The sequence below is a fragment of the Heptranchias perlo genome, chromosome 11, assembly GCF_035084215.1.
Source record: "Heptranchias perlo isolate sHepPer1 chromosome 11, sHepPer1.hap1, whole genome shotgun sequence".
In the NCBI taxonomy this organism is placed as follows: domain Eukaryota; kingdom Metazoa; phylum Chordata; class Chondrichthyes; order Hexanchiformes; family Hexanchidae; genus Heptranchias; species Heptranchias perlo.
Window position 1 is genome coordinate 75,689,840 of NC_090335.1, and position 25,517 is coordinate 75,715,356.

The 25,517-nt window shown below is 45.1% G+C and overlaps 1 protein-coding gene across 3 annotated transcripts in view; it reads left to right on the forward strand.

The window, feature by feature from the left end:
- The window catches only part of LOC137327026 (lysozyme C-like), a 56,788-nt gene that overhangs the window by 10,069 nt on the left and 21,202 nt on the right, over window positions 1-25,517 (forward strand). For all 3 annotated transcript variants that reach the window (XM_067992405.1, XM_067992403.1, XM_067992404.1), the window contains exons 3-4: window positions 10,367-10,585; window positions 24,261-24,434. In XM_067992405.1, the coding sequence (XP_067848506.1) occupies window positions 10,456-10,585; window positions 24,261-24,434 (304 nt within the window). In that variant the 5' untranslated portion in view covers window positions 10,367-10,455. The remainder of the gene's footprint in view (window positions 1-10,366; window positions 10,586-24,260; window positions 24,435-25,517) is intronic.

The window sequence follows — 25,517 nt, forward strand, 5'->3', positions numbered from 1 at the left end:
AGGTGAGAGTGACTGCCTTTGACATCAAGGCAGCATTTGACCGAGTGTGGCACCAAGGAGCCCTAGTAAAATTGAAGTCAATGGGAATCAGGGGGAAAACTCTCCAGTGGCTGGAGTCAAACCTAGCACAAAGGAAGATGGTAGTGGTTGTTGGAGGCCAATCATCTCAGCCCCAGGACATTGCTGCAGGAGTTCCTCAGGGCAGTGTCCTAGGCCCAACCATCTTCAGCTGCTTCATCAATGACCTTCCCTCCATCATAAGGTCAGAAATGGGGATGTTCGCTGATGACTGCACAGTGTTCAGTTCCATTCGCAACCCCTCAAATAATGAAGCAGTCCGAGCCCACATGCAGCAAGACCTGGACAACATCCAGGCTTAGGCTCATAAGTGGCAAGTAACATTCGCGCCAGATAAGTGCCAGGCAATGACCATCTCCAACAAGAGAGAGTCTAACCACCTCCCCTTGACATTCAACGGCATTACCATCGCCGAATCCCCCACCATCAACGTTCTGGGGGTCACCATTGACCAGAAACTTAACTGGACCAGCCATATAAATACTGTGGCTACTAGAGCAGGTCAGAGGCTGGGTATTCTGCGGTGAGTGACTCACCTCCTGACTCCCCAAAGCCTTTCCACCATCTACAAGGCACAAGTCAGGAGTGTGATGGAATACTCTCCACTTGCCTGGATGAGTGCATCTCCAACAACTCTCAAGAAGCTCGACACCATCCAAGATAAAGCAGCCCGCTTGATTGGCACCCCATCCACCACCCTAAACATTCACTCCCTTCACCACCGACGCACTGTGGCTGCAGTGTGCACCATCCACAGGATGCACTGCAGCAACTCGCCAAGGCTTCTTCGACAGCACCTCCCAAACCCGCGACCTCTACCACCTAGAAGGACAAGAGCAGCAAGTACATGGGAACAACACCACCTGCACGTTCCCCTCCAAGTCACACACCATCCCGACTTGAAAATATATCGCCGTTCCTTCATTGCCGCTGGGTCAAAATCCTGGAACTCCCTTCCTAACAGCACTGTGGGAGAACCGTCACCACACGGACTGCAGCGGTTCAAGATGGCGGCTCACCACCACCTTCTCAAGGGCAATTAGGGACGGGCAATAAATGCTGGCCTCGCCAACGACGCCCACATCCCGTGAACGAATAAAAAAAAAAGAGTTTCTACAGTATATAAAAAGGAAGAGAGTAGCAAAAGTAAATGTTGGTCCCCTAGAAGCTGAGACAGGAGAAATTATAATGGGGAATCAGGAAATGGCAGATGCATTAAACAAATATTTTGGCCCCGATATGAGAGTGGAGGTGAGATGGCAGCAGGGGGGTGAATGGGTGCGCGGGTAACCCAACTAATAAAAAATGTCCATTTCCCACACGATCGCAATTCAACTGGTGTCACTTAAAGCGGCTTCCGGGTTTGCCGTCCGAAAGCTGCACAGTGGGCGGACTGCGCACCCGCATCACAGGCTGTCAGCTGGAGGAGCTCTATTTAAAGGGCCATAGCTCCAATGGCTTATCCTGGAGCAAACACCCACACACCACAATGGAGCAGCACAGGGGCAAGGCTGCTCCAAGGTTCAATGCTGCCTCCTCTCCAGGTGACCGAGTCTGCCCCTGCACAGGTGCAGGTGGAGCAGTCTTTGGAGGGGCCCTCATGGGCTCCAAAACCCACAGGGCAGAGGCCCAAAGCATCTAAGCAGTCAGGGCATGAACATGAGCAACCTGCCACTACCTTTGCTGCAGCCACACGGGATGCACCACGTAGAAATAGCCACAAGAGAAAGGTGAAGGGTATGTGAGCACGAAGGGTATGCACAAGGGTGTTTGACAGATGGTCATCTTTTTCATTTATATTTGTTTTTTGTTAATATCACATTAAATATTATGATTGTCACCACTACTGCCACGTCTTGGTCATTCTTGACTGGCTTTTGTGACAGGGCCCTTTCATCAGGTTCACCATGAACGACGACACTTGATGCCACCCATTGGGTCACTTTACAGTGGGCGTATGTGTAGTTGCAGGACTGTTTGGTGCAGGAAAGGGTGGGCAGCCTGGGTGTGGGCGCTGCTCTTTCCAGGTGGTCTGAAGACTGGATCTTCACACTTTCTAATGTTAGGAGAACCGTTCACATATCAGTGACTCCCTGGCCTCACGAGCAGCCAGGTGAGCCCCTGCTCTGCCCTTGGGTTCCTCCTGCTCCTCCTCCTCCTCCTCAATGTGGGTGGCAGGTGTGGATGGGGCCTCTTCAAATGGCACCCTTCCCTGTTGTGCCATGTTGTGCAGGGCACAACACTACTATAATGTATCCCACTTTGTCTGGTGCATATTGAAGCGCTCCCCCAGAACGATCAAGACACCTAAATTGTATCTTGAGCAGCCCTATAACATACTCAACTGTAGACGTGGTGGCGATGTGGCTGTCTTTATATCGACGCTGTTGCTCGGTGATGGGGTTCCTCAGAGGTGTCATGAGCCATGTGTGCAGGGGGTATCCCTTGTCCCCGAGGAGCCAGCCCTTAAGGATGTTCAGTGCATGGAAGAGGGGCGGGATCTTGGATTCCCTCAGGATGAAGGAATTGTGGCAGCTGCCAGGGAAGCTGGCGCACACGTGAAGGAATCTTTTGCGGTGGTCACAAACGAGCTGAGCGTTGATGGAGTGATACCCCTTTCTGTTGATGAACAGTCCTGGCTCATGTGGAGGTGCTCGGATTGCTATATGGGTACAGTCAATTGTACCCTGAACCCTATGCACTTGTGTGCAGACGACTGAGAGACCCTGGCGCTGTCCCCGGTGGCACCCTGGAATGATCCGGAGGCGAAGAAATTGCGGACAGTGGTGACTTTGACAGTGACAGGTAAGGAGATGCTGCTCGGCCCTGCCGGGAGCAGCTCGGTATGAAGGAGGCTGAGATGTCTGCGACCACCTGGCGACTCACTCTGAGCCTCCGTATGTCCTGCTCCTCAGAGATGTCCAGGAAGCTGAGCTTCACTCTGTAGAGCCTGTGGCGAGGGTAGTGCCACCTGCGACATCGTGATCTCTGTTGTTGCCCTGTGTGCTCTTGTGCAGGTGCCAGGGTTCAGCACTGTATTGTGGAGCTCCAAGTGGCGGAGGTGGCCTGGCGAGGCTGGTGATGTTGCTCGTCCTCAGATGTAGCGGTAAATGCAGCCATGGCACCTCCCATCCTGACGGTGTGAGTTTGAGGGGGTCGGAAAAGTAGTTAAATATATGTGAACAGAAGAATTGTGAGTGGAAAGTAAGAATTTTTAGTGAAAACACAAAGATCTTGCAGCCAAAAGTTTGTCTGAAAGAACTGAGTACCCTGCTGCAAGAACTCACCTTTTCTCCACATCTGTCAAACAAGCATTCGAATGTCCAACTGGCTGCTGGCTGAAACACGTCTGTTAGAACGTGGAGTGTGTCCTACAGCACAGGAAACACACCGAGGATGCTTCAAAATCGGACCCCTGCCTCAATGTGGAGAAAATTAAGGACTTCAAGGACTTAACTATCTAAACAACTGTGTAAAGTATCATCCCGCCGGCTTTAATTGCCAGTGGGACTTCCTCATTCGGGAGGCACGCATGCACCCAGACGCGTCAGTGGGGAACCCGGAAGTCTGCGGGTTGGAGCCGGTTTCCGAACCCGATCAGGATTTCCCCAATTTTCGGAGCCCCCCTACCCCCAACGCACATGCTACTTCCCTGCAAAATTGAGTCCTTTGTATCTGTCTTCACAGTAGAAGACACAAAAAGCATACCAGAAATAGGAGGGAACCAAGGGGCTAATGAGAGTGAGGAACTTAAAGTAATCAGTACCAGTAGAGAAAAAGTTCTTGAGAAACTAATGAGACTAAAAGCCAATAAATCCCAGGACCTGATGGCCTACATCCTCGGGTTCTAAAAGAGGTGGCTGCGGAGATAGTGGATGCATTGGTTATGATCTTCCAAAATTCCCTACATTCTAGATACTAGGTCCCAACGGATGGAAGGTGGCAAATGTAACCCTGCTATTCAAGAAAGGAGGGAGAGAGAAAACAGGGAACTACAGGCCAGTTAACCTGACATCAGTCGTCAGGAAAATGCTGGAATCCATTATTAAGGAAGTGGTAACAGGGCACTTAGAAAATCATGATATGATTAGTCAGAGTCAACATGGTTTTATGAAAGGGAAATCATGTTTGACAAAATTATTAGAGTCTTTGAGGATATAACCAACAGGGTAGATAAAGGGGAACCCAGTGGATGTCGTATATTTGGATTTTCAAAAGGCTTTCGATAAGGTGCCACATAAAAGGTTGCTATGCAAGATAAGGGCTCATGAGGTTGGGGGTAACATATTAGCATGGATAGAGGATTGGTTAAAGGACAGAAAAGAGAGAGTAGGGATAAAGGGTCATTTTCAGGTTGGTAGGCTGTAACTAGTGGGGTACCGCAAGGATCAGTGCTTGGGCCTCAGCTATTTACAATCTATATTAATCATAGAATCATAGGAAGGCTACAGAACAGAAGGAGGCCAACTGGCCCATCGAGTCTGTGCCGGCTCTATGCAAGAGCAATCCAGCTAGTCCCACTCCCCCGCCCTATCCTCGATGTCCTCTGGTTCTTGACCCTTCTGCCAATAGGAACAGTTTCTCTCTATCTACTGTGTCTAGACCCTTCATGATTTTGACTACCTCTATCAAATATCCTCGCAACCGTCTCTGTTCTAAGGAGAACAACCCCAGCTTCTCCAGTCTATCCACATAACTATAGAATCATAGAATCATAGAAGTTACAACATGGAAACAGGCCCTTCGGCCCAACATGTCCATGTCGCCCAGTTTATACCACGAAGCTAGTCCCAATTGCCTGCACTTGGCCCATATCCCTCGATACCCATCTTCCCCATGTAACTGTCCAAATGCTTTTTAAAAGACAAAATTGTACCCGCCTCTACTACTGCCTCTGGCAGCTCGTTCCAGACACTCACCACCCTTTGAGTGAAAAAATTGCCCCTCTGGATCCTTTTGTATCTCTCCCCTCTCACCTTAAATCTGTGCCCCCTCGTTATAGACTCCCCTACCTTTGGGAAAAGATTTTGACTATCGACCTTATCTATGCCCCTCATTATTTTATAGACTTCTATAAGATCACCCCTTAACCTCCTACTCTCCAGGGAAAAAAGTCCCAGTCTGTCTAACCTCTCCCTGTAAGTCAAACCATCAAGTCCCGGTAGCATCCTAGTAAATCTTTTCTGCACTCTTTCTAGTTTAATAATATCCTTTCTATAATAGGGTGACCAGAACTGTACACAGTACTCCAAGTGTGGCCTCACCAATGCCCTGTACAACTTCAACAAGACATCCCAACTCCTGCATTCAATGTTCTGACCAATGAAACCAAGCATGCTGAATGCCTTCTTCACCACCCTATCCACCTGTGACTCCACTTTCAAGGAGCTATGAATCTGTACTCCTAGATCTCTTTGTTCTATAACTCTCCCCAACGCCCTACCATTAACGGAGTAGGTCCTGGCCCGATTCGATCTACCAAAATGCATCACCTCACATTTATCTAAATTAAACTCCATCTGCCATTCATCGGCCCACTGGCCCAATTTATCAAGATCCTGTTGCAATCCTAGATAACCTTCTTCACTGTCCACAATGCCACCAATCTTGGTGTCATCTGCAAACTTACTAACCATGCCTCCTAAATTCTCATCCAAATCATTAATATAAATAACAAATAACAGCGGACCCAGCACCGATCCCTGAGGCACACCGCTGGACACAGGCATCCAGTTTGAAAAACAACCCTCGACAACCACCCTCTGTCTTCTGTCGTCAAGCCAATTTTGTATCCAATTGGCTACCTCACCTTGGATCCCATGAGATTTAACCTTATGTAACAACCTACCATGCGGTACCTTGTCAAATGCTTTGCTGAAGTCCATGTAGACCACGTCTACTGCACAGCCCTCATCTATCTTCTTGGTTACCCCTTCAAAAAACTCAATCAAATTCGTGAGACATGATTTTCCTCTCACAAAACCATGCTGACTGTTCCTAATTAGTCCCTGCCTCTCCAAATGCCTGTAGATCCTGTCCCTCAGAATACCCTCTAACAACTTACCCACTACAGATGTCAGGCTCACTGGTCTGTAGTTCCCAGGCTTTTCCCTGCCGCCCTTCTTAAACAAAGGCACAACATTTGCTACCCTCCAATCTTCAGGCACCTCACCTGTAGCGGTGGATGATTCAAATATCTCTGCTAGGGGACCCGCAATTTCCTCCCTCACCTCCCTTAACGTCCTGGGATACATTTCATCAGGTCCCGGAGATTTATCTACCTTGATGCGCGTTAAGACTTCCAGCACCTCCCTCTCTGTAATATGTACACTCCTCAAGACATCACTATTTATTTCCCCAAGTTCCCTAACATCCATGCCTTTCTCAACCGTAAATACCGATGTGAAATATTCGTTCAGGATCTCACCCATCTCTTGTGGTTCCGCACATAGATGACCTTGTTGATCCTTAAGAGGCCCTACTCTCTCCCTAGTTACCCTTTTGCCCTTTATGTATTTGTAGAAACTCTTTGGATTCACCTTTGCCTGATCTGCCAAAGCAATCTCATATCCCCTTTTTGCCCTCCTGATTTCTCTCTTAACTCTACTCCGGCAATCTCTATACTCTTCAAGGGATCCACTTGATCCCAGCTGCCTATGCATGTCATATGCCTCCTTCTTCTTTTTGACGAGTGCCTCAATCTCCCGAGTCATCCAAGGTTCCCTACTTCTACCAGCCTTGCCCTTCACTTTATAAGGAATGTGCTTACCCTGAACCCTGGTTAACACACTTTTGAAAGCCTCCCACTTACCAGACGTCCCTTTGCCTGCCAACAGACTCTCCCAATCAACTTCTGAAAGTTCCTGTCTAATACCATCAAAATTGGCCTTTCCCCAATTTAGAATTTTAACTTTAAAGTCCCTCATCCCTGGAATCATTCTAGTAAATCTTTTCTGTACCCTCTCTAAGGCCTTCACATCTTTCCTAAAGTGCAGTGCCCAGAACTGGACACAATACTCCAGTTGTGGCCTAACCAGTGTTTTATAAAGCTTCATTGTGACTTCCATATTTTTGTACTCTTTGCCTCTATTTATAAAGCCCAGGATCCCGTATGCTTTTTTAACCGCTTTCTCAACCTGCCCTGCCACCTTCAACGATTTGTGCACATATACCCCCAGATCTCTCTGTTCCTGTACCCCTTTTAGAGTTGTGACCTCTAGTTTATATTGCCTCTCCTCGTTCTTCCTACCAAAATGTATTACTTCGCATTTTTCTGGGTTAAATTTCATCTGCCACCAGTCCACCTATGCCACCAGCTTGTCTATATCCTCTTGAAGTCTATCACTATCCTCCTCACTGTTCACTACCCTTCCAAGTTTTGTGTCATCTGCAAATTTTGAAATTGTGTCCTGTACACCCAAGTCCAAGTCATTAATATATATCAAGAAAAGCAGTGGTCCCAGCACCGACCCCTGGGGAACGTCACTGTACACCTCCCTCCAGTCCGAAAAACAACCGTTCACCACGACTCTCTGTTTCCTGCCCCTTAGCTAATTCTGTACCCACGTTGCTACTGCCCCCTTTATTCCATGGGCCACAATCTTGATGATAAGCCTACCATGTGGCACTTTATCAGACCCATTTTGAAAGTCCATATCAACTGCATTGCCCTCATCAAAAATACTCTATCAGGTTAGTTAAACATAATTTGCCTTTAACAAATCCATGCTGGCTTTCCCTAATCAATCTACACTCGTCCAAGTGACTGATAATTCTGTCCCGGATTATTGTTTCTAAAGGTTTCCCCACCACTGAGGTTAATCTGACTGGCCTATAGTTGCTGGGTTTATCCTTACACCCTTTTTTGAACAAGGGTGTAACACTTGCAATTCTCCAATCTTCTGGCACCACCCCCGTATCTATGGATAACTTGGATGAAAGGACCGAGTGTAATGTATCCAAGTTTGCTGATGGTGCAAAGCTGGGTGGGAAAGTCAGCTGTGAGGAGGACACATTGAGTCTGCAAAGGGATATAGACAGGTTAAGTGAGTGGGCAAGAAGGTGGCAGATGGAGTATAATGTAGGGAAATGTGCAGTTATTCCCTTTGGTAGGAAGAATGGCAAAACAGAATATTTTTTAAATAGTGAGAAACTATTAAATGTTGGTGTCCAGAGAGACTTGGGTGTCCTGATACAAGAAACACAAAAGTTAGCATGCAGGGACAGCAGGCAATTAGGAAAGCAAATGGCATGTTGGCCTTTATTGCAAGGGGGTTGGAGTACAAGAGTAAGGAAGTCTTACTACAATTGTACAGGGCTTTGTTGAGACCTCACTTGGAGTACTGCGTACAGTTTTGATCTCCTAATCTAAGGATGGATATACTTGCCTTCGAGGCGGTGCAACGAAGGTTCGCTAGATTGATTCCTGGGATGACAAGGTTGTCCTATGAGGAGAGATTGAGTAGAATGGACTTGCACTCTCTGGAGTTTTGAAGAATGAGAGGTGACCTCATTGAAACAGATAAGATTATGAGGGGGCTTGACAGAGTAGATGCTGAGAGGTTGTTTCCCCTGGCTGGAGAATCTTGAACTAGAGGACACAGTCGCAGGATAAGGCTTCGGCCATGTAAAACTGAGATGAGGAGGAATTTCTTCACTCAGAGGGTTGTGAATCTTTGGAATTCTATATCCCAGACGGCTGTGGATGCTGAGTCGTTGAGTATATTCAAGGCTGAGATAGATAGATTTTTGGACCCTCGGAGAATGAATGGATATGGGATCGGGCAGAAAAGTGGAGTTGAGGACGAAGATCAGCCATGATCTTATTGAATGGCGGAGCAGGCTCGAGGGACAGAGTGGCCTAATCCTGCTCCTATTTCTTATGTTCTTATATGTATGTGGACTTTCAAAAGGCATTTGAGAAAGTACCACATAATTGACTTCCAAAATTAAAGCCCATATGATTAAAGGGATAGTGGCAGCGTGGATACAAAATTGGCTCAGGGACAGAAAGCAGAGAGTAGTGGTGAAGGGTTGTTTTTCAGATTGGTGGGAAATATACAGTGGTATCCCCCAGGGGTCGGTATTAGGACCACTGCTCTTTTTGATATATATTAATGACCTAGACTTGGGTATAGAGGGTATAATTTCAAAGTTTGCAGATGACACGAAACTCGGAAATATAGTAAATAACGTGGAGGATAGTAACAGACTTCAGGAGGTTATAGACTGACTGGCGAAATGGGCAGACACATGGCAGATGCAATTTAATGCAGAGAAGGGTGTCGTGATACATGTTGGTAGGAAGAATAAGGAGAGACAATATAAACTAAATGGTACAATTTTAAAGGGGGTGCAGGAACGAAGAGACCTGCGGGTGCACATACACAGATCTTTGAAGGTGGCTGAACAAGTTGAGAAGGCTGTTAAAAAAGCATATGGGACCCTGGGCTTTATTAATAGAATAATAGAGTACAAAAGCAAGGAAGTTATGTTAAACCGTTATAAAACACAGGTGAGGCACTAGCTGGAATATTGTGTTCAATTCAATTCCCATCTAATGGGCAAGTAGGGATGCCGACCTTGCCAGCAATGCCCACATCCTGAGAATGAATAAATAATAAATTACATTTTATTCCGAGTGGCAATTCCTCCCCTCACCGAACACGAGCGCCCCGTTACCCACACTAATTACATCAATTACCCTGATCCGAGCGATGAGAGGCAAAGGCAAGGGGCCAGGCGGAAGGCCCACTGAAGATCCACTGCCACTGTGGCAAAGAGGGTAATTCAGGCGGCAGCAGACGAACTTGTAAAGAACTGTCTAAAACATCGCTGCCCAGAGACTGTGAAAGAGGTGTTTTATTTGATTGGTTCCTGGAAGAGAATGAATTAACATTTTCCTCACACACTCCAGCAGTATTAACCAATCCTTACGTAAAGAACGGTTGGTTTGGAATTCTCAACATCCACCCGGGATGCCTAAAACCTTAGGCCCCATGAATTTGGCAGTGGGACCAACGCCTGCATAGATTGGGCGCAGTCCAACATCAACATGCTTTACGCCCGAGGTGTGCCCTAAAATCGAACACAACTCCGACCAATTTCTACCACAATATTTCCGGGCTGTTGAGGAGATGAACCACCAACAGATTCATGTTTGAGAAATTTCAACCCCTTTGCTACTTATCCTCATATCACATATCATTAAATCAGTATGAAGTTTAGTAATCATGGTCCAATCTTACACACTTTATTTCTCTTTTTTTGTTTTCAAATTTTATTTCAGGAGCTTTGCAAAAAAGGATAAACCCGAGAGATATTTCCAGATTAGAGCAGACTCGTTTAAAGGCTGCACTTCGAGTGATTACCAACAAGATGAAGACCTTTTTCATTCTCAGTGCCCTGCTTGCAGGCACAAGTCTTGCCTTCTTTGACAAATGCGAGCTTGCCACCTTATTACGTCTTTCTGAATTTGACGGATATCAGGGATACAGTCTGGCAGACTGTGAGTCTCATGTTCTCTGCACCAGTAAACTGTTTCTGAATGTCTTCACTTCTCCAGGCTCAAACCACGCTTTCGTTTTGTATCGATTCCTTTACACCATATTCAGTATTAAGAAAAAAAGAAAGACTTGCATTTATGTAGCTCCTATCACTACCTCTAGGACGTCCCAAAGTGTTTACAGCAAATTAAGTATTTTTGAACATAAGAACATAAGAAATAGGAGCAGGAGTAGACCATACGGCCCCTCGTGCCTGCTCCACCATTCAATAAGATCATGGCTGATCTTTGACCTCAATTCCACTTTCCTGCCCGATCCCTAGAGCTCTTGATTCCCTTAGAGTCCAAAAATCTATCGATCTCAGTCTTGAATATACTCAACGACTGAGCATCTACAGCCCTCTGGGGTAGAGAATTCCAAATATTCACGACCCTCTGAGTGAAGAAATACTTCCTCATCTCAGTCTTAAATATCCAACCCATTATCCTGAGACTATGTTCCCTAGTTCTATACTCTCCAGCCAGTGAAGTATAGTCACTATTGAAAAGTAGGTAACGTGGCAGCCAATTTGCACCCAGCAGAATCCCACAAACAGCAATGAGATAAATGACCAGACCAGATAATCTGTTTTTCATGGTGTTGGTCGAGAGATAAATATTGGCCAGGTCACCACGGAGAACTCTCCTGCCCTTCTTCAAAATAGTGCCATGGGATCTTTTAGCTCCACCTGAGAGGGCAGACATGTCATCTGAAAGACAGCACCTCTGACAATGCAGCACTCTCTCAGTATTGCACTGGAGTGTCAACCTGGATTTTGTGCTCAAGTACCTAGAGTTGGACTTGCTACTACTGAGCTACGGCTGACACCAATAAGTGCATCGTTTGTAGTTTTTCTCAATGGTTTTAGTTGTTGAGCTCACTGTTTGGTGTGAATTGAGCCACACTGACCAGGAGGTCCATGTTCCACCTCAGGACTGTGCTCAGCTGATGGTGCACTATAATTAGCCTCAGCACCCTCCGGGCTAGGGAGGGGGAAATAGAGCAAGTAGGGCACCAGCCAATGATGGCTACCAAGTGACCTCTTGCGAGAAGGTGCAAACATCCAGGGGGAAAACTGCCCATCCTGTATGCAGAGTTTGCTCCCGCACTGGAACCTCTGCAAATGACCTAGAAATGTTAAAGCCTTCCTTCTACATCATCTGTCAAGCCACTCTTTAATATGTTACACCCCTGTTCAAAAAATGGAAGAGGGATAAACCAGGCCAGTCAGGCTAACATTGGTTGTGGGGAAACTTTCAGACACAATAACCTGGTACAAAATTAATTGGCACTTGGAAAAGTATGGGCTAATAAATGAAAGCCAGCAAGGATTTGTTAAAGGAAAATCGTGTTTGACTAACTTGATTGAATTCTTTGATGAAGTAATGGAGAGGGTTGATGAGGGTAGTGCTATTGATGTTATGTATATGGACTTTCAAAAGCCATTTGATCACATAATAGACTTGTTAGCAAAATTAAAGCCCATGGGATTAAAGGGACAGTGGCAGCGTGGATACAAAATTGGCAGAGAGTAGTGGTGAATGATTGTTTTTCAGACTAGAGGGAAGTATACAGGGGTATACTATAATTATAGTGTTCACCAGGGGTCAATATTAGGACCACTGCTCTTTATGATATATATTAATGACCTGGACTTGGGTATAGAGGGTATAATCTCAAAGTTTGCAGATGACACAAAACTCAGAAATGTAGTATTCAGTGAGGAGGTTAGTAACAGATTTCAGGAGGACATAGACAGACTGGTGAAATGGGCAGACACTTGGCAGATGAAATTTAATGCAGAGAAGTGTGGATTGATACATTTTGGTAGGAAGAATGAGGAGAGGCAACTAAAATTAAGTGGTACAAATGTAAAGTGGGTGCAGGAACAGAGAGGTCTTTGAAAGTGGCAGGACAAGTTGAGCATATGGGATTCTGGGCTTTATTAATAGAGGCATAGAGCACAAAAGCAAAGAAGTTCTGCTGAACCTTTATAAAACACTGGAGTATTGTGTTCAATTCTGGGCACCACACTTCAGGAAGGATGTCAAGGACAGCAGAGACAGATTCAAGGTGATTGACAAAAGAGCCAGAGACGACATGAGGAAACATTACTTTATGCAGAGGGTTGTTTGAGAATTGTCACAACCACCTCCCTCGACCCCCACCCCCCATTGTCTCTCATTTATCACATTGCTTGTCCAAGATAGGCAAAAATTTCCTCCAACTAAATATCAGGAAGACCGAAGCCATTGTCTTTGGTCCGCGCCGCAAATTCCATTTCCTAGCCACCGACTCCATCCCTCTCCCTCGCCATTATCTGAGGCTGAACCAGACCGTTCGCAACCTTGGCTCCTATTTGACCCTGAGATGAGCTTCTGACCACATATCCGCTCCATCGCCAAGAACACCTACTTCCACCTCCGTAACATTCCCCCATCTCTGTCCCTGCCTCAGCTCATCTGCTGCTGAAACCCTCATCCATGCCTTTGTTACCTCCAGACTAGACTATTCCAATGCTCTCCTAGCTGGCCTCCCATCTTCCACCCTCCATAAACTTGAGCTCATCCAAAACTCTGCTGCCCATAACTCGCACCAAGATCCGTTCTCCCATCATCCCTGTGGCACTGACCTACATTGGCCCGCAGTCCGGGAACGCCTCGATTTTAAAATTCTCATCCTTGTTTTCAAATATCTCCACAGCCTCTACCCTCCTTATTTCTGTAACCTCCCCCAGCCCTACAACCCCTGAGATCACTGTGCCCCTCCAATTCTTGCCTCTTGCGCATCCCCGATTTTAATCGCTCCACCATTGGTGGCCATGCCTTCAGTTGCCTAGGCCCTAAGATCTGGAATTCCCTCTCTAAACATCTCTGCCTCCCTCTCCTCCTTTAAGACACTCCTTAAAACCTACCTCTTTGACCAAGCTTTTGGTCACCTGTCCTAATACCTCCTTATGTGGCTCAATGTCAAATTTTGTTTGATTACACTCCTGTGAAGCACCTTGGGACATTTTACGAAGTGCATTTTACTATATAAATGCAAGTTGTTCTTGTTGTTGTGATGATCTGCAATGCGCTGCCTGAAAGGGTGGAGGAAGCAGATTCAATAGTAACTTTCAAAATTAACTGGATTAATTGGATAGTTCTTTCAAAGATAAAAATAAAAGCAGAAAATGCTGGAGAAGTTCAGCAAGTCAGGCAGCATCGGTAGAGAAAGAAACAGAGCTAATGTTTCAGGTCGAAGACCTTTCGTCAGAACTGGAAGATGTTAAAAGAAGTTAAAAGAGCTCTTTCAAAGAGCCGGCACAGGCACGATGGGACAAATGACCTCTACTGTGCTGTAACATACTATGATGCAATGATACCATGTCTAATCTACTTCTCCCGAACTAGTTCAGAATGTAACATGGGTGTTGTCCTGAGGTAACTACCCTGGAGGTCCTGCTTTTTAATCTAATACCGAACTCCTTAAACTCTCTTTACACGCCCTCTACCCTCTTCTTGTGGTTGGTTCTAGGATTAACCAGGGCTTTAATTTGATCAGGATGCTCACTCTTCCTTTCCAGAACCTTCTCCACCGTTCTGTTATTCTGTTGTTACCTCCATCCTACATTCATGCCTTTATCACCTCCGAGTCAATTACTCCAATGCTCTCCTCGTCAGCCTCCCATCCTTTACCCTACATAAACTTCAGTTCATCCAAAATTCTGCTGCCCATGTCCCATCCCACACTGCTTGCCTATCACCTCTCCTTCAATGACCTACTTTGGCTCCCAGTGTCTCAGATTTAAAATTCTCATCCTTACATTTAAATCTCTCTATGGCCTCGCCGCTCTCTATCTCTGCAACCTCCTCCAGCTCTACAATCCGCCTGAACTGTTTGCCCTCTGACTCCAGACTTTTGTGCATCCCATCCTCTCTTTACCCCACCAATGGCAGCCTTCCACTGCCTAGTCCACATGCTCTGGAATTCCCTCTCTACACCCCTCCGTCTCTTCATCACTGTCTCCTTCTTTAAGACCTTCTTAAAACCCATCTCATTGACCAAAGCTTTTGGTCACCCTTCCTAATCTCTCCTTCTTTGGCTGTGTGTCTGTTTTTCCGAATGTCTCTGAAGTGCCTTTCTCTATGATAAAGATGCTATATAAAGACAAGTTGTTGTTGTTATGTGCCTTACCATTAAGCTTGACAGCAATAGACCAAATGGGACTCCATTCAGAGCTGCAGAAAAGACTATCTAAACCTTTAATGCCCCATTAGAATCATAGAAATTTACTGCATAGAAGGAGGCCATTTGGCCAGTCGTATCTGTGCTGGCCGAAAAAGAGCCATCCAACCTAATCCCACTTTCCAGCTCATGGTCCGTAGCCTTGTGGGTTACGGCACTTCAAGTGCATATCCAAGTACTTTTTAAATGTGATGAGGGTTTCTGCTTCTATCCTATCAGGCAGTGAGTTCCAGACCCCCACCACCCTCTGGATGAAAGAATAACTCCTCAACACCCCTCTAATCCTTGTACCAATTATTTAAAATCTATGCCCCCTGGTTATTGACCTCTCTGCTAAGGGAAATAGGCCCCTCATAATTTTATACACCTCAATTAAATCTCCCCTCAGCCTCCTCTGTTCCAAAGAAAACAACCCCAGCCTATCCAATCTTTCCTCAGAACAAAAACTCTCCATTCCTGGCAACATCCTCGTAAATCTCATCTGTACCCTCTCTAGTGCAATTACATCCTTCCTGTAATGTGGTGACCAGAATTGCACACAGTACTCTAGCTGTGGCCTAACTAGTGTTTTATACAGTTCTAGCATAACCTTCCTGTTCTTATATTCTATGCCTCAGCTAATAAAGGAAAGTATCCCGTATGCCTTCTTAACCACCTTATTTGCCTGTACTGCTACCTTCAGGCACTCCAAGGTCTCTCACTTCCTCTACACCTCTCAGTATCATATCAATTATTGTGTACTCCCTTGCCTTGTTTGCCCTCCCCAAATGCATTACCTCACACTTCTCCGAATTGAATTCCATTTGTCACTTTTCTGCCCACTTGACCATTGATATCTTCCTGCAGTCTACTGTTTTCCTTCTCACTTTCCTTCCATCAACCACACGGCCAATTTTTTGTATCATCTGCAAACTTCTTAATCATGCCCCCTACATTTAAGTCTGAATCATTGATATATACTACAAAAAGCAAGGGACCTAGTACTGAGCCCTGTGGAACCCCACTGGAAACAGCCTTCCAGTCACAAAAACGTCCATCGACCATTACCCTTTGCTTCCTGCCACTGAGCCAATTTTGGATCCAACTTGCCACTTTCCCATTGGCTTTTACTTTTCTGACCAGTCTGCCACATCAAAAGCCTTGTTAATATCCATGTAGACTACATCAAATACGCTACCCTGATCGACCCTCCTTGTTACCTGCTCAAAAAATTCAATCAGGTTAGTCAGACACGACCTTCCCTTAACAAATCCATGCTGACTGTCCTTGATTAATCCATGCCTTTCTAAATGACGATTAATATTGTCCCTCAGAATTTTAAACAACAGTACAAAGTTAGTCGTCCTCCAGTCCCCCGACACTACATCTATAGCCAGAGAGGATTGGAAAATAATGGTCAGAGCCTTTCCTATTTCCTCCCTTGCTTCTCTTAACAGCCTGGGATACATTTCATCCAGGCCTGTCGATTTATCTACTTTCAAAGATACTAAACCCCTTAATACTTCTTCTCTCACTATGTTTATCACATTCCTTCTCCTTAATTACAATGTCTGCACGTCCCCCTCTTTTGTGAAGAGAGACAGAATGTATTCATTAAGAACTTTACCCATGTCTTCTGCCTCTACACACAGGTTACCCCTTTGGTCTCTGATAGCCCCTACTCTTTCAATAGTTATCCTAAGAATATAAGAACATAAGAAATAGGAGCAGGAGTAGGCCATACAGCCCCTTGAGCCTACTCCGCCATTCAATCATGGCTGATCTTCGACCTCAACTCCACTTTCCCGCCCAATCCCCATATCCCTTGATTCCCCTAGAGTCCAAAAATCTATCTATCTCAGCCTTGAATATATTCAATGACTCAGTATCCACAGCCCTCTGGAATACAGAATGCCAAAGATTCACAACCCTCTGAGTGAAGAAATTCCTCCTCATCTCAGTCCTGAATGGCCGCCACCTTATCCTGCGATTATAAGAACATAAGAACTTAAGAAATAGGAGCAGGAGTAGGCCAATCGGCCCCTCGAGCCTGCTCTGCCATTTAATAAGATAATGGCTGATCTGATCGTAACCTCAAATCTAAATTCATGTCCAATTTCCTGCCTGCTCCCCGTAACCCCTAATTCCCTTTACTTCCAGAAAACTGTCTATTTCTGTTTTAAATTTATTCAATGATGTCGCTTCCACAGCTTCCTGGGGCAGCAAATTCCACAGACCTACCACCCTCTGAGTGAAGAAGTTTCCCTCATCTCAGTTTTGAAGGAGCAGCCCCTTATTCTAAGATTATGCCCCCTAGTTCCAGTTTCACCCATCCTTGGGAACATCCTCACAGCATCCACCCGATCAAGCCCCTTCACAATCTTATATGTTTCAATAAGATCGCCTCTCATTCTTCTGAACTCCAATGAGTAGAGTCCCAATCTACTCAACCTCTCCTCATATGTCCGCCCCCTCATCCCCGGGATTAACCGAGTGAACCTTCTTTGTACTGCCTCGAGAGCAAGTATGTCTTTTCTTAAGTATGGAGACCAAAACTGTATGCAGTATTCCAGGTGCGGTCTCACCAATACCTTATATAACTGCAGCAATACCTCCCTGTTTTTATATTCTATCCCCCTAGCAATAAATGCCAACATTCCGTTGGCCTTCTTAATCACCTGCTGCACCTGCATACTAACTTTTTGATTTTCTTGCACTAGGACCCCAGATCCCTTTGTACTGCAGTACTTTCCAGTCTCTTGCCATCAAGATAATAACTTGCTCTCCGATTTTTCCTGCCAAAGTGCATAACCTCACATTTTCCAATATTGTATTGCATCTGCCAAATCTCCGCCCACTCACCCAACCTGTCTATATCCCCTTGTAGGTTTTTTATGTCCTCCTCACTCTCTACTTTCCCTCCCATCTTTGTATCATCTGCAAACTTTGATATGTTACACTCGGTCCCCTCCTCCAAATCGTTAATATAGATTGTGAAGAGTTGGGGACCCAGCACCAACCCCTGCGGAACACCACTGGCTACTGGTTGCCAGTCCGAGAATGAACCATTTATGCCCCCTAGTTCTAGACTCGCCAGCCAGGGGAAACAATCTCTGAGCATCTACCATGTCAAACCCCCTCATAATCTTATATGTTTCAATGAGATCACCTCTCATTCTTCTAAACTCCAGAGAATATAGGCCCATTCTACTCAATCTCTCCTTATAGGGGAACCCTCTCACCCCAGGAATGAATCTAGTGAACCTTAGTTGCACCGCCTCCAAGGCAAGTATATCCTTCCTTAGATAAGGAGACCAAAACTGTAGGCAGTACTCCAAGTGAGGTCTCACTAAAGCCCTGTACAACTGTAGTAAGACTTCCTTACTCTAGTACTCCAACCCCCTTGCAATAAAGTCCAACATGCCATTTGCTTTCCTAATTGCCCGCTGTACCTGCATACTAACTTTTTGTGTTTCTTCTACGTGGACACCCAAGTCTCTCTGAACACCAACATTTAATAGTTTCCCACCATTTGAAAAAAATCTGTTTTTCTATTCTTCCTACCAAAGTGAATAACCTCACATTTCCCCACATTATACTCCATCTGCCACCTTCTTGCCCACTCACTTAACCTGTCTATATCCCTTTGCAGACTCTTTGTGTCCTCCTCACAGTTTACTTTCCCACCCAGCTTTGTATCATCAACAAACTTGGATACATTACACTTGGTCCTTTCATCCATGTCATTAATATAGATTGTAAATAGCTGAGGCCCAAGCACTGATCCTTGCAGCACGCCACTAGTTACAGCCTGCCAACCTGAGAATGACCCGTTCATCACTCCTCTCTGTTTTCTGTCCTTTAACCAATCCTCAATCCATGCTAATATGTTACCCCCAATCCCATGAGCCGTTAACTTGCATAACAACCTTTCATGTGGCACTTTATCGAAAGCCTTTTGAAAATCCAAATATACTACATCCACTGTTCCCCTTTATCTACCCTGCTAGTTATATCCTCAAAAAACTCTAATAAATTTGTCAAACACATTTTCCCTTTCATAAAACCATGTTGACTCTGCATAATCATATTGTGATTTTCTAAGTGCCCTGTTACCACTGCCTTAATAATGGATTCCGGCATTTTCCCGACGACCGATGTCAGGCTAACTGACCTGTAGTTCCTTGTTTTCTCTCTACCTCCCTTCTTGAATAGTGGGGTAACATTTGCTTCTTTCCAGTCCACTGGGACCGTTACAGAATCTGGAGAATTTTGGAAGATCATAACCAATGCATCCACTATCTCCACAACCATCTCTTTTCGAACCCTCGGATGTAGGCCATCAGGTCCAGGGGATTTGTTGGCTTTTAGTCCCATTAGTTTGTCCAGTACTTTTTCTCTAGTGATATTAATTGCTTTAAGTTCCTCGCTCTCATTTACCCCTTGGTTCCCCATTATTTTTGGGTATGCTTTTTGTGTCTTCTACTGTGAAGACAGATACAAAATATTTGTTTAACGCATCTGCGATTTCCTGATTCCCCATTATAATTTCTCCTGTCTCTGCCTCTAAGGGACCAACATTTACTTTTGCTACTCTTTCCCTTTTTACATACCTATAGATGCTCTTAAACTTCGTTTTTATATTTCTTGCTAGTTTACTTTTGTATTCTATTTTCTCCCTTTTTATCAATATTTTGGTTGTCCTTTGTTGGATTTCTAAAACTCTCCCAGTCAGCAGGGTTATTACTCTTCTTGGCAACATTATAGGCTTCTTCTTTCAATGTAATACTCTCCTTAACTTCTTTAGTTAGCCGTGGGTGGATCACTTTCCTCTTGCTCTTAATGTGTTTATGAAACATCTTTTGGTTTTCCTTGATTTTACTTTCCAATAATTTTTCATGCTCTCTCTTTGCTTTCCTCATTTCCTTTTTAATTTCACCGCTGCACTTTCTATACCCCTCTGGGCTTTCTGCAATATCGAGCTCTCAGTATCTGACATAAGCTTCCCTTTTTTGCCTTATCTTACCCTGTATGCTCCTTGACATCCAGGGGTCTCTAGATTTAGGAGTCCCGCCCTTTTTCTTTGTGGGAACATATTTGCTCTGAACCTTCACTATCTCCTTCTTAAATGCCTCCCCCTGCTCTGACACTGATTTACCTTCACTTTTGCTAAATCACATCTCAGCTTGGTAAAATTGGCCTTTCCCCAATTGAGAACTTTTACTCTTATTCTATCTTTATCATTTTCCATAACTACGCTAAATCTAACTGAATAATGATCACTACCACCTAAATGCTCTCCCACTGATACTCCTTCCACCTGCCCAGCTTCATTCTCTAAAACTAAGTCCAGAACTGCCCCCTCTCTTGTTGGGCTTGCTACGTACTGGCTAAAAAGTTCTCCTGAGTGCATTTTCAGGATTCTGCGCCCTCTATACATTTTACATTGATTTTGTCCCAGTTAATATTAGGGTAGTTGAAATCCCCTACTATTACTGCCCTATTGTTTTTGCACTTCCCAGAAACTTGCCTACAAATTTGCTCTTCTATCGCCCTCTGACTGTTTGGGGGTCTACATTACACTCGCAGCATGCGATTGCCCCTTTTTTATTCTTCAGTTCAACCCATATGGCCTCATTTGATGATCCTTCTAACATATCATCCCTCCTCACAGCTGGACCATGACCTCTGGCTGTTCACCCTCCCCCTCAAAATGTTCTGCAGCCGCTCAGTGACATACTTGACCCTGGCACCAGGGAGGCAACATACCATCCTGGAATCATGTCTGCAGCCGCAGAAACATCTGTCTGTTCCCCTAACTATTGAATCCCCTATCACGATTGCTTTCCTGACCTTCCTCCTCAATTAGCACCCCTAGTCTTTCCTCAACACTATCATTTCTTCCCCTCACTTAGCTGCCTGCTCCATGGGGCACTGGCCTTTCTTGTGATACCTTTTCTGCATGTTGCTATCCTAGTCTGGATCATGCCCATCTAGCATGGTGTATCCAAGGTAAGGAATAAAAACAGGAAATGCTGGAAACATACAGGAGGCCAGTTAGCATTTGCAAGGAGTAAGGAGAGGTTATAGGAACAGGAGTAGGCCATTCAGCCCCTCGAGCCTGTTCCGCCATTCAATTAGATAATAGCTGGTCTATATCTTAACTCCATTTACCCACCTTGGTTCTATATTCCTTAATACGCTTACCGAACAAAAATCTATCAATCTCAGTTTTGACATTTCTAATTGACACCCAGCCTCAACATCTTTTTGGGGGAGAGTGTTCCAGATTTCCACCACCCCTTGTGTGAAGACATGATGCTTTGGGTTGAAATCTCGAGTTATCCTTCCTTCGCGGCAGATGGGCATCCACTTCCCTTCCTCTACCTCAATATTTCTCGCTCGGTATCATAGAATCATAGAATCATAGAAAGGTTACAGCATGGAAGGAGGCCATTCGGCCCATCAAGTCCACACCAGCTCTATGCAAGAGCATTCCAGCTAGTCCCATTCCCCCCGCCCTATCCCCATAGCCCTGCAAATTTTTTCCTTTCAAGTACTTATCCAGATCCCTTTTGAAGGCCATGATTGAATCTGCCTCCACCACTCCCTCAGGCAGTGCATTCCAGATCCTAACCACTCGCTGTGTAAAAAAGTTTTTCCTCATGTCACCTTTGGTTCTTTTGCCAATCACCTTAAATCTATGTCCTCTTGTTCTTGACCCTTCCACTAATAGGAACAGTTTCTCTCTATCTACTCTGTCCCTTCATGATTTTGAATACCTCTATCATTCAATTGTAAGGGGAACAGATAGGCGTTTCTGCGGCCGCAAACGTGACTCCAGGATGGTATGTTGCCTCCCTGGTGCTAGGGTCAAGGATGTCACGGAGCGGCTGCAGGGCATTCTGGAGGGGGAGGGTGAACAGCCAGTGGTCGTGGTCCATATTGGTACCAACGACATAGGTAAAAAAAGGGATGAGGACCTGCAAGGTGAATTTAAGGAGTTAGGAGATAAATTAAAAAGCAGGATTCAAAGGTAGTGATCTCAGGATTACTACCAGTGCCACATGCTAGTGAGTATAGGAACAGGAGAATAGACAGGATGAATGCGTGGCTGCAGGGATGGTGTAGGAGGGAGGGATTTAGATTCCTGGGACATTGGGACCGGTTCTGGGGAAGGTGGGACCTGTACAAGCGGGACGGGTTACACCCAAGCAGGACCGGGACCAATGTCCTCGCGGGGGTGTTTGCTAGTGCTGTTGGGGAAGGTTTAAACTAGAGTGGCAGGGGGATGGGAACCTGAGCGGGGAGTCAGAAGGGAATAAAGTTGAGAGCAGCAAGAGAGGGGAAGACCCAGGGGAAATCTACAATACAAATAGTACAAACAGTTGTTCAAGAACAAGTGAAAGGGAAAAGCGTGGAGCAGCGGAAGGAAAGTGTACTTTAGGCACGACAGACAAAATAAAAACTAGAAGGCGTAAGGCGATTAACCCAGAATCAATGCTGTGGCAGGGGGTTGGGAACCTGAGCAGGGAGACAGAGGAAAGCGTGTCAGGAAGGGACAGAAGGTATGAAGTAAAAGGTAAAGTGTTATAAAAGGAAAAAGCAGGAACTAAGTGTCACAAAACATATTTGAAAGTTCTTTATCTGAATGCACGAGTTAACGGCACAAATAACTACGTATGGGTATGATCTTGTGGCCATTACAGAAACATGGCTGCAGGGTGACAACGACTGGGAATTAAATATGCCAGGGTATTTAACAATCAGGAAGGACAGGCAGGAAGGAAGGGGAGGTGGGGTGGCTATGTTAATAAAGGAAGGAATCACTGTAATACAGAGAAATGATATTGGGACAAAGGATCAGGATAATGAAACAGTTTCGGTAGAGATAAGGAATAATAAGGGGAAAAAAACACTAGTGGGCGTAGTATATAGGCCTCCTAATAGTTGCAACTCTGATGGAAGAAGTATTAATCAGGAAATAGTCAGGGCATGTAATAAGGGAACAGCTATAATTATGGGGGATTTTAACTATCATATTAACTGGACAAATCAAATTGGGCAGGGCAGCCTTGAGGAAGAGTTTATTGAGTGTATTAGGGATGGATTTCTCGAGCAGTATGTAACTGATCCTACAAGGGGGCAAGCAACCTTGGACCTGGTCCTGTGTAATGAGCCAGGATTAATTAATAATGTCCTAGTTAAGGATCCCCTTGGAATGAGTGACCATAACATGGTGAGACCGCACCTGGAATACTGCATACAGTTTTGGTCTCCATACTTAAGAAAAGAGATACTTGCTCTCGAGGCAGTACAAAGAAGGTTCACTCGGTTAATCCCGGGGATGAGGGGGTGGACATATGAGGAGAGGTTGAGTAGATTGGGACTCTACTCATTGGAGTTCAGAAGAATGAGAGTCGATCTTATTGAAACATATAAGATTGTGAAGGGGCTTGATCGGGTGGATGCGATAAGGATGTTCCCAAGGATGGGTGAAACTGGAACTAGGGGGCATAATCTTAGAATAAGGGGCTGCTCTTTCAAAACTGAGATGAGGAGAAACTTCTTCACTCAGAGGGTAGTAGGTCTGTGGAATTTGCTGCCCCAGGAAGCTGTGGAAGCTACATCATGAAATAAATTTAAAACAGAAATAGACAGTTTCCTAGAAGTAAAGGGAATTAGGGGTTACGGGGAGCAGGCAGGAAATTGGACATGAATTTAGATTTGAGGTTAGGATCAGATCAGCCATGATCTTATTGAATGGCGGAGCAGGCTCGAGGGGCCGATTGGCCTACTCCTGCTCCTATTTCTTATGTAAATCTCCTCGCAACCTTCCTCTGTTCTAAGGAGAACAACCCCAGCATCTCCAGTCTATCCATGTAACTAAAGTCCCTCATCCCTGGAATCAATCTAGTAAATCTCTATGGCCTTCACATCTTTCCTAAAGTGCAGTGCCCAGAACTGGACACACTATTCCAGTTGTGGCTGAACTAGTATTTTATAAAGGTTCATTCTGACTTCCTTACTTGTATGTTCCAGGAAGCCTTCCTCCTCTTGTTCAGTTTAGAGTATCTCTGGTTTAGAGGAACTCCCACAACATGCAAGTTCCACACCACTGGTTTCCATTATCCGGCAGTAATGAACGGACTCTTCTCAATCCTGGTGTGTCCTGAACTATCAGCCCTGCCCCTCATCTAGATTTCTCAGTTTTAAAATAAAGAGAATGTAATTGTCAATGGCATTGACAGAGACTGAATGGGTCCTTAGCACAGGAGTGTGTGGGGAGAGGGGCAGAAGAGGAAAAGTGACAGAAAGTTGTTGCAAAGCCCAAGCTACTCCAGACTCACCCCGATGGAGCTTGTCCATGAGGTGCAATGTGAGTCACATTTTCAGTGTAACTCAAAAATGGTTTTGCCTTTGTTTTAGGGACGCATCTGCTTCTAACTGAAATGAGAACTCACGGTAATTTCCGTAGCTTCAGCAGGAGACGCAGAAGGACTGTGCCGTCGGTCTACAGGCTCTTGCAGATCAACAGCAAAAGGTGGTGTGAGGATGTTCAAACTCAGAACTCAAAGCCTGCCTGTGGGACAAAGTGTGATGGTGAGCGATTCAACACATCATTAAACTCAGGGTCACTTCCCTTTCTCTCCTAGGATCCCTTTTAATAATTATTCTCAGGCTGTTCATTACTGCCGGATAATGGAAACCAGCGGTATGGAACTTGCATGTTGTGGGAGTTTCTCCAAACCAGAGATACTCCGAGCAGGAGGAGGAAGGCTTCCTGGAACATACAATCAATTGTTGACCTGAAAAGGTGGTGGTCGACCTTCTCCTTACATTGAGTTGCATTGAGTTACATTGAGTCTACAGCACAGAAACAGGCCATTCGGCCCAACTGGACTATGTCGGCATTTATGCTCCACATGAGACTCCTCCCTCCCTATTTCATCTGACCCTATCAGAACACCCTTCTATTCCTTTCTCTTTCTTGTGCTTATCTAGCTTCCCCTTAAATGCATCTATACTATTCGCCTCAACTACTCCTTGTGGTAGTGAGTTTCACATTCTTACCATTCTTTGGGTAAAGAAGTTTCTCCTGAATTCCCAATTGGATTTATTAGTGACTATCTTATATTTATGTCTTCTAATTTTGGATCCTCCACAAGTGGAAACATTTTCTCTATGTCTACCCTATCAAATCCTTTTATTATCTTAAAGATCTCTATCAGGCCACCCCTCAGCCTTTTCTTTTCTATTGTAAACAATTTTACAACACCAAGTTATAGTCCAGCAATTTTATTTTAAATTCACAAGCTTTCGGAGATTTTCTCCTTCCTCAGGTAAATGTTTCAAGATCTCCTTGAAGCCTACGCATTTATACATATTGAATAATACATGGTGTTTACAGACTGCCCCTGCAACTGCCCGTTGCCAAGGCAATCACCGTGTTCAGACAGAGAGGTGTCATCTGCAGAACCCCCGAATACACATTCAACAAAAAAACAAACAGGGAAAAAAAACAGAGAAAAAAAAACAGAGAGAGGCAGCAAATGACCCATTATATTAAAAACAGATAACATTTGTTCGCTGGTGGGGTAACGTGTAGCGTGACATGAACCCAAGATCCCGGTTGAGGCCGTCCTCATGGGTGCGGAACTTGGCTATCAATTTCTGCTCGACGAT